Source organism: Camelus bactrianus, chromosome 11 (assembly GCF_048773025.1).
Source record: "Camelus bactrianus isolate YW-2024 breed Bactrian camel chromosome 11, ASM4877302v1, whole genome shotgun sequence".
Lineage (NCBI taxonomy): Eukaryota > Metazoa > Chordata > Mammalia > Artiodactyla > Camelidae > Camelus > Camelus bactrianus.
In genome coordinates, this window is record NC_133549.1 from 80,824,404 (window position 1) to 80,834,583 (window position 10,180).

At 40.8% G+C, this 10,180-nt stretch overlaps 1 protein-coding gene and 1 non-coding gene across 5 annotated transcripts in view; one reads left to right on the plus strand and one right to left on the minus strand.

Moving 5' to 3' along the window:
- PARG (poly(ADP-ribose) glycohydrolase) overlaps nt 1–10,166 on the minus strand; it is a 109,338-nt gene extending 99,172 nt beyond the window's left edge. The window contains exons 1-3 of one of the 4 annotated variants that reach the window (XM_010963507.3): nt 10,030–10,166; nt 1,943–2,009; nt 342–1,328 (exon numbers count right to left, since the gene is read on the minus strand). In XM_010963507.3, coding sequence (XP_010961809.1) covers nt 342–1,328; nt 1,943–1,980 — 1,025 coding nt within the window. In that variant the 5' untranslated portion in view covers nt 1,981–2,009; nt 10,030–10,166. Of the gene's footprint in view, nt 1–341; nt 1,329–1,942; nt 2,010–9,600 lie in introns of all 4 variants that reach the window. The other 3 variants (XM_074374379.1, XM_010963504.3, XM_010963505.3) reach the window with 3 other exon arrangements.
- TRNAA-CGC (transfer RNA alanine (anticodon CGC)) lies at nt 4,080–4,151 on the plus strand. Its single transcript has one exon. It is a non-coding gene; the product is annotated as a tRNA-Ala (tRNA).
- Nucleotides 10,167–10,180: the final 14 nt, after the last annotated feature.

The following is a 10,180-nucleotide window of genomic DNA, read 5'->3' on the forward strand; positions in this document are numbered from 1 at the left end:
TAGAGAAAATGAATATACAAGGAAAAAAAAAAAAAAAAAAAAACAGGTACACAATGGCCTAAGAAAACAGCAGCTATGATCAATACATTTATGTTCCAGTAATTCCCATGAATCTCAGAGGAAGGTTCATTAAATTAAAATCTCATTAACAATATTTATTTCTTGTTTTTTGTTTCTGGGCTTTTCAGAATTGAAAAGTTTGAGACTAGGTTTAAATTTAGTATAAATAGTTAATAAGAAACACAACTATTTCCCTGCTTCGGTGTAAACCATTACTTGGTTACTATCTGCCTTGTGTTACCCTCCTTGTATTGGAGATACTTTTGATGGAAAAAAATTACCTTTTGTCCTCTGCTTTGGGCAGTCTCATGAAATGATCTGTGATTTTCGAATCCTTTTTTCCATGTTGCTTGGAGTTTCTGCATTCTACATTCAGGCTGGAAGTACTTCCAGGTAGTTTGACATTTAAATCATTCATTCCAGTGCAACTCTCTCCTCCTTCAAATTGGAAATGTAATCGAATTTCACCTCCCTTAGCAGAGGACCGTTTCCTCAGTTCGGTGTCCGCTTCTCTTGCTTGGAACCTTGAAGGCTTATTTGCTGTTTGGGGGGAACTGCCATCTTCTTGTTCATCAAAACCTGGACTTGTCTCTTCATCTGCTTCTGAGTCCTGACAACTATTTTTGGAATTATCTACATCCATCGGTGACTCAGGTTCACTTTCTTTCTCAAGTGGAGGAGAATTTCCCAGGCTGCTTTCTTGTCTAGTCAATTTGTTGGCATTTTTCAGTCCAGTACCAAGATCCTCAGAGCCGATATCTGACAAGGGACTCTCTGGCACCACGTCTAACTCCTCCTGCCGACACCCTGCACAGGCTTCCACAGGATGACAAGACTTGCTGCACTTCTGGTGACTTCTGGCTTCTCTGGTCTGTTCATCTTCTGCTGTCTGCTTCGCATTTGCAAGCTTTACAGGTGTCAAAAATTGTTGATTATCTCTACTTTCCTCACTATTTGTGTCACTGTGATCATCATTTTGGGGTGGCCGATCAATGTTAGCATTACTGAACTGCTCTGGTACCAGAGTTCCTGCTGGAGGTTCACTTTCCAGAAGCCGCTCTGTATGTTTCCCCTCATTCTGCCACTTGCACATAGCTGCAGTCTGATGCTGGTTCAAATACTGTGTACTTTTTTCAACCGGTGATTTATCAAAACTTAGCTGAGAAACATTCTCTAATTTTTCCATGTTATGTTGATAAAAGTTATCTTTTTGTACAGAACTCATCATGGATTCTTCTCTTTTGTTGTTGTTTTCTTTACTGTGCAAACTACAAGAGATTAGAAAGAATTAATGATACAACAGAATTTATGATACAACAGAAAGAACTTACGATGCAAAAAAAAAATCATGTACCTGAACGCACTCTTAGTGCCACAGCAATAATTAAACCATTTGTGATTACCTGAGCATACAGCATGCTCTTTCATGATGCCATGTCTGCACATTGGCCTATAACACCCTTTCCCTAACTGTTTGCCTGGCAAACACCTACCAGAGTGCAGTGTTAAACTTCACTCGCCTTCCGTGCAGTCTTTCTTACAAAGGTAAAGCTGATTGCCTGTTCTATATGCTAGCCACCACCGCACCTTGTTTATACCTTTACTGTTGCATTTATCACACCACGTAATTATCATGGGTTTTCGTGTTTATCAGCACCACTACACTATAAGCATCTTCAAGACAGAGACTCCTCTTTCATTTCTGTACCTTAAGTATATTGGACAATCCCTGGCAAGTAGAAGATTCTAAAAAAATTATTATTTATAAACTGAAAGAATGAACAAATGCAGATAAAGAAAAAAGGAGAGAAAATAGCATGAAGCCCCATAAAATATTCATATATGATGTCATTCGTTTCTCTATATAAGCATGTTTCTATACCTTTCTGATTCAGCTGTCTTGACTCCTTTAGTGTCCATCCAACTGGTAATAGTCTTTTGTTTGAAAACTGTAAAAACAAACAAAAACAAAACATTAATGTATACGCATGCATGCCTTCAAAGATAAGATACCTATAGCAGCATATATACACGTAAGGCATTGTGCTTGATTCTGTGCATTCAACAAAGATCAATCACTCCTTCCACAATCAAGCAATGGGAGATAACACAGGAACATAAAGAGAAATACATCTGACGCAGAACAGACAGTGACCCAACCCTAAAAGAGTTGGTCTAGCTTAATGGATGAGAATATAGGCTGCGAAGTCAGACGACAAATGGATCAGAGAGCCACACTCAGACCTACTGAATTCAAACCCTGGCTCTCCTACTGGATTCTTCTGTGACTTTGTGAGGACTCATTTCTCTGTGTCTCAGGTTCCTTATCTGTAAACATGCAAATCAATAGTATCTCTGCTGGGCTTATGGTGAGGTTTAAATTAAATAACAACCCGTGCAAAGTGCTGAGGGCATTATCTGATATATGCTTAGTAAGTGTTAATCCTTAATTATCTTTAGTATTAAAAGAGATTCTGATAAGGAATTAAGGTATTTCTGAGGAAAAGTCTACTTTAGGAAATAAGAGTAAGTGGGATAATCTCATAAGAAATGCTTAAATTGTGCCTCGAGGAATAAACATGTAGTCATATAAAGGGAACATCAAAAGCAATGGCACCAATGGCAGAGAAAGATAAAGAAAGCCATAGAAAATGATTGAAAAGTCAGCTAGGACTGTATCATGGAGATCCCTGAACAACCCACAAAAAGAGTACAATAAGAAGTGTCAAGAGTCACACTCAGAGCTGTGCTTCCAGAGTCCAAATCTAGGAGGCTCCCAGTCAGGCAGGATACACAGCCTGGAGGGCAAAGGTGAAGGGACAAGAGGGAAGCGCCTATTAGTAGAAGCTATTGCTCTGGGTCATGGTTCCCAAACCAACTGAATGACCAGGAGGCTGGTAACAAATGGATCTGAGGGCCACATCCAGACCTACTGAATCAAAATCTATATGTGGTGATGGAGGCCTGAGGGGAGCTGGAATCTACGTTTTCTTCACAAAGTGATTCTGATGATCAGCAAGGTTGGAGAGCTATTGGCTGAGGGCCAAAACTAGTCCTTGGGAAAACACAGAGTAAAAGTTGAGATGTGAGTCATTACAGATTTCACAATGATAGGAGAAGTTAAAAGAGACACTAAGCTTTAAGCCTGAGAGACCTGAAAGATGGTGACAGCATCAAATAGAAACAGAATACAAAAGAACTAGATTCAGGGGGGAATACGATTAGGTTAATTCTGAACACACCAAATTTGAAATGCCAAAGAGATAACTAGATAGAAATGAACAGCAGACAGCAGCAAAAGTAGAACTGATGATTCAGGAGGGGGAAATGTAACATAAATAAACACAAACCACAATTTATATAAACGTTAGAAATTTAAGCATGTTTTCAAAATTTAATGTACTGTGTACAGATTACACTATATAACATTTTCGTATAAGAAAACACAAAATCTTGAACATTCTCAACGACTGTCTAAATTGCAAGGTAAAAATCTAGCACCTAGGTCATAGACTCTTCTCATTCACCTATGTCCCCTCAAACACCACAGCATGAGCAAAACAGATGCTGTCACAAATAGATGAAAATCAATAATTTATTTTTTACTGTATTTGAGTGCCAATACTATTTACACTTTCCACAAAATACTAACATCAAACTAGTAAAAAATATTTGCTTAGCATTTTTAAATTATTTCTATCACAAAAAAATATATATATATATATTTCTTGTTAAACACTATTACTTTAATTTTATTAAGTTAGTACTCCTACAGCAAATCAGGCTTCAGAGAAAAAAATGAGCTTCAGTCGCAAGGGAGTAAGAGGATGAACTACCTGATTTTGAGATTTTTTTCTATAGTTCCATCTTCTCTATTTAATTACATAAAACACAGCAAGAATAGAAAATCCTCAAAGTACAAGTTCGCAATGAGCCAAAAAAAAATTCGTTTTTTGAGTCAGTGTAGAATTTAAAATATCTTTTTCCATAAATGTAAAGAGTAAATGGGGGGGGGACAAGGGGGTATAACTCAGTGGTAGAGTGTGTGCCCCGCATGCACGAGGTCCTGGGTTCAATCCCCAGTACCGCCATTTAAAAATAAATGAATAAACAAACAAACCGGATTACCACCCCCTACCCAGAAAAAAAAATTTTTTTAAAGAGTAAATGGTGTGCAATGGCTAGGTTCCTACAACACGCATAAAGCACGGCACTATGACAAGTCCACAGACCCTAAAGAGTGCATGCAACATCATTCCATACAAAAATTACAGAGAGTGTTCCAGTGTAGTTGAAGGAGCGGGCTCTCTTCTGCAGCTCTGACACTGAGAATGTGTTCTCTGTCTAGCTTCAGGTTTCCTATTACAATTCCTGAAGCCTGAGAACAGGATGAAGGAGGAGAAGCAAGAGTTGAGGAACTGAGCCAAAACAATATTGAAAAAGTAGAATGGAGATGGAGGAATCATGTTCCCTGACTTCAGACTATACTATAAAGCTACAGTAATCAAAACAGTATGGTACTGGCTCAAAAACAGACACATAAATCAATGGAACAGGATAGGAAGTCCAGAAATAAACCCACGTACATATGGTCAACTAATGTATGACAAAGGAGGCAAGAATATACAATGGAGAAAAGATGGTCTCTTTAATAAGTGGTACTGGGAAAACTGGGCAGCTACCTGTAAAAGACTGAAATTAGAATATTCCCTAACACCATGTACAAAAATAAACTCAAAATGGATTAAAGACCTAGATGTAAGACCAGATACTATAAAACTCCTAGAGGAAAACATAGGCAGAACACTTGCAGACATATATTACAGCAATATATTTTTCGGACCAGCTCCTGGAATATTGGAATTAAAAGCAAAAATAAACAAATGGGATCTAATTAAACTTAAAAGCTTTTGCACAGCTAAGGATACCATCAGCAAAACAAAAAGAATAGGAGAAAATACTTGCAAACGATGTGACTGACAAGGGACTAATTTCCAAAATATACAAACAGCTCATACACCTTAATATCAAAGAAACAAGCAACACAATCCAAAAATGGGCAGAAGACCTGGACAAGCAATTCTCCAATGAAGACATACAAATGGCCAATAGGCACATGAAAAAATGTTCAGCATCGCTAATTGTCAGAGAAATGCAGATCAAAACTTCAATGAGATATCACTTCACACCAGCCAGAATGGCCATCACTGAAAAGTCTACAAATGATAGATGCTGGAGATGGTGTGGAGAAAGGGGAACCCTCCTACACTGTGAGTGGGAGTGTAGATTGGTGGAGCCACTGTGGAGGACAGTATGGAGGTTCCTTAAAAAAACTGAAAATAGACTTACCACGTGATCCAGCAATCCCATTCCTGGGCAATATATCCAGAGAAAAATAAAATTCAAAAAGACACATGCACCCCAACGTTCATAGCAGCACTATTTTCGATAGCCAAGACATGGAAACAACCCAAATGTACATCAATAGATGACTGGATAAAGAAGATGTGGTACATATATACAATGGAACACTATTCAGCCATAAAAAAGAATAGATTAATGCCATTTGCAGCAATATGGATGGACCTGAAGACTGTCATTCAAAGTGAAGTGGGCCAAAAAGAGAAAGAAAAATGCCACATGACATTATTTATATAAAGAATCTAAAAAATAATAACAGTAATAATAAGGACACAAATGAACTAATTATTATTTTGATTTCTTATGTGTAAGCACATTTGACTGTCCTTTATGATTGGATTATTGCATTCTATTGATTCTTACTTTGTAGTAGGCTTTATTCCTTTGATAACTATGTAAGTTTACAAAGCTAAAGATCTAAACGGTTCTTAGAATCAATAATTAGTACATACATGAAAACCAAAAAATGTGCAGTATACTGTTTATATGTATTTACATGCAAGATAACGTGTATGTGCAGTCGAACTGTAGTAATTCTACATAATAAAACTGGAAAAAAAAAAGTTTAGGGACCGATACTTCCTGCTAATAAAACAGTCCTCAGTCCTTCAGAGGGCCCCAAATAAGGATAGCCTCTCTCTTTCCAAAACCACTACTTCTGGCTTCCAAAGATTTCTTTCACAACACATCACAGGACTGCTTCAGCTGTACTCCTCTTATTCCTGAAGTAAGCATAAAATGATGCTTCCCAGGTTCCAGGGAATTTCTTTTAACTAGACGTATTCACAGCAAACAGGGAGGCAATAGGAAGTGATGAGACTGATACAAGGTCTGGAGTCAAACAGAACCTTGGACTGAGATCTTTGCTCAGTCATGTAGTAGTACGTACTTCATTTCTTTGAGCCTTTATTTCCTCACCTATAAGATGTGGTTAACAATACCTATTTCCAATGCTTACGTAGATGAGAGAAAATTTGTGTCCAGGCTCACAAAGCAGAAACCCAACAAATGTATTCTCTCCCAACATTTCCATCCAATCTCTTTTTTCACTGCGATCAGTTCTCCAACTTCACTCTGACTACACCATTTACACATAATCTCATCAGTAACCTCATTCAGCGACCAGCCTGTTTCAGTGAGCAAATCATTCAATTAGGCACTAGAGATACAGGAAAAAGGCACAAAGTGCAGTAAAATTCACCTGCATTTAAAGGGACACCTCACCTTCACAAAAAGTCTCTTTCCTCCAGCAGCAACAAGATAAGGCATGGACAAAAGGGTGTGGTGAGACCAAAGAGCAATGGACAGTGGGGGTCTTTTGAGATGAGGAAAGGGGTTTAAAGATGCTTTTGACAGCACTGAGGCTGCAAGAGTAAGGGGAATGGAGGACAAGCAGTCCCAGTCCCCCACCCACCCAACACTGACCTACACTTGGACTAACCCTGGAGTGGGCAGAGCAACTCTAGGTAGTTATAACAGGCAGAAAAGGGGAGCTCCTACAGCAATCCAACTGGACAAAGCATTCCTCATCGGAATGTGAATGCGCTGAGTTCTGCCCATGTGCAGATTTGTAGATTTCAATCGATATAAGATATATGCCCAGGAAGATAACAAAAATTTAAAGATACTAAATAAATATCCATTTCCCTTTCTCACTTACTTCTCCTAGGATAACTATACATAAAAATTTCAAATGTTGAGTTCCTAAGAGAATTTCAAAATTTGAAACAATAGATTTTGATACAATTTAGACTTGGAACACTTCGTTCATTGGTGTCCTGTGACAGGTATACAGAAAATATTTACATACATACACAAGTACAGCCCAAGTATTAATTTAGTTCCTCTTCTGCAGAAAATCTTTCTGCAGAAAATCAGAAGATCCAATAAATGAGGACTGACTGGCTCCCATTACCTCAAACTCACTCCTTCTGCTCTGTACGCAAATAAAGTTAATCAGACCACAAATTAGCCGATTACAGAAGTCAGACACAGTACCTAGAGGTCACTCTCAGCTCCCCCTCCTGTCCACTCTCCTTCAACAAATCCTCTGAAATCTACATCCTACATCTTAAACTCATCCCTTCCTTCTCATCTTCAAAATAACACCAACATTAAAAGAACAGGTACATCACTCACTAGGCAACTGCATTTGTTTCCTGCCACTGGTCTCCTTGCCTACTGTCCTGACCTTCTCCAACTCAGTGTTTCACAAACAACAGATGACAAACATTTTTTAATAAAATAATATAGACAACATGAGAATGCATCAGACACAGTAAAGGTTAAGCATTATTTCCTGAAACATGTTTGTTATAAGTATGGCATGTTTACCAGAAGATAAAAATATTTCCTACACTGTGTATCAAGTGACATACTGTGGGTTGCAGTCAGGAAAGTCCAGACATCTTTTCTAAAATATTAACCAAACGATATCCTATTTCCCACAAGATTTTAGTGGTTCCCCATTAACCACAGAATAAAGTCCAAACTCCTTGAAATGGCACTTGAGCTTGTTGAAAAATAAGCTCTTGCCCCCCTTCCTAGCCTCAACTGACAGCCCTGTCATTCTGTGCTCCTGTCAAACCGCGATTTGCACATGCCTTTCCCTCTGTCTATATAACTTTTTCTCGCCTTGATCTATTCAGCAAATCCTGTTCATCCTTCAGTATTGTTCACGCCTGCTCCCCACTGCCTCTAAGTCCTGAGAGAACTAAGTGTACACTGCTTGCCAGGGCACTGCTTGACTTCTGCTCAGCCTCTTAATACTGTTGACCAACGTATCCTTTTTGAAACGCTCTCGTCCCTGCATGAAGCGACAAATGCCAGGCTCTCCCTCTACTTCTCAGGCTGCTTTTCTTCAGTCTACTCTTAAATGGTGGTGTTTCTAATGTTTCCATCCTAGGTCACTTCTATTTTCGCTACATGCTTTATATGATTTAATCTACTTCCACATCATCAATTATCATGTTTATGCAAAGAACTCCCAAATTAATATTTCCAACACAGATATATTTCTTATGAGGTACAAACCCACGTATACGATTCTCTCCTGAGTCCATACACTTTTCCCCTTTCCTACTGCCTGCAGCCAGGTATAAACCATCATCACCTCACATCTAGACTAACTCCTTAACCAGTCTTGGGCCTGCACTTCTGCTCCCTTTCAATCCATTCTTCATTTTCCACACATCAGCCACAGGGACCTTTAAGTATATACACATATTTTAGTTAAAAAATATATATATATATATCTCCAATCAAGTCACTCCCCTACAGAAAACCTTTAATAGTTTCTCATTGCCCTTAAAGTTCAAAACCCTTAGCATTGTCCAGTATGATCTGATTTTTGCCCACCTCTTTGCAACCCCACTACTCACTACTCTCCCCTGTTGACAATATGAGTCAGCTGCACTTTGGGAACATTCCTTAACTTCCTCTTCATCTAGCTAACTCCTCAACACTCTTCTGTTCTCAGAATAAGATTCTCATCTTCTGTCTAGGAAAGTATCTTTGATCCCACCACAAACACCCGACTTTCTACCATAACAATCTGTTTTCTTCATGTTTGGAAACATCCATTACCCTTTATTATGTTGACTTCTGTAACTGTCTATCTCTTGATAGATTTAAGGGTCTGAAGACAGAAGCCAAGTTACCCTTGTTCAACACTGTAGGCCAGAGACAAGTACAATGCCAGTTAAGTGTAACATCTCTGCACCCAAGGACTTAGAATCTAAACTGAGGGAAGTTGCGACTTTCTTCGTAGCTTTCTTTCCATCTAGAGGCTGAAGCTTCATATACACAATTAAACCTCCTTAACGACTGACGCAATTTCTCCGTCAAACCCGAGGAAAGCAAACAGGTGGAATCCCTTGCCACTTCCCGCCCAGTGAGTGACTTCTCATCAGGGTTTCTCACACCACCAATCGCCACAGGAAAATTTCGGCCCCAATTCCCCACTAGTGGCCTTGGTGGCTCAGCACGGGGACCTCAGCGTTCAGAGTGGTGCACACCAGACCAAAAGGGGGGGAGGGTGGCTGGAGTCCCTGGGTCCTCAAAGACCAAGAAGAGGTTTGGGCCGAGGCGAAGGACAAAGAGCTTTATTTCCCCACGTACCAAGCGAGGTGGCGCTGCCTCTGTGCGGTCCCGCCCGCCCCGGGATGCAGCCTGACGAGGACGGCGGGACCCTGAATTGCACGGGAGCGTCCTTGGAATCGAGGACGCGCCGCTGCCTGCCGGGGAAGCTCCGGGGGTCCGAGGCGGCCGGCGGAGAAGTTGCAGCGGCGCCCCAGCGGGGTCGTTTGGTGCAGGGCTCACAGCCGGGGCCCGCACTCATGCTGGGACCCGCAGCGCACAGTCCCCGGGCTAGCCCGGGCGGATAGCCTCATTCACTAACCCTGGGAGGGAGGAACTGCGCCTCCTTCTCGGCGCCTCCCGGCACCATGCCCTCTCTGCCGCTGCCTGCTTCTGCAGCTGCTGCTCTGCCGGCCTCCCGAGCCAGGCCCTATTCAGTCGCCTGCCTTCCCTCTTCCACAGGCACCCCACCTGCCTCAGGATGCGCCGCTTTGATTCTGGCTCCGTTCACTTTCCCACCACCGGAAAGCTGCCGTCAGGCGCTTCCGGCTTCCGGGACGTACGCTGTCGCAAAGCGGAAGTGTGGGGTTTAGCGGGCACCGGCGCCCGGAAGGTCAGCGTG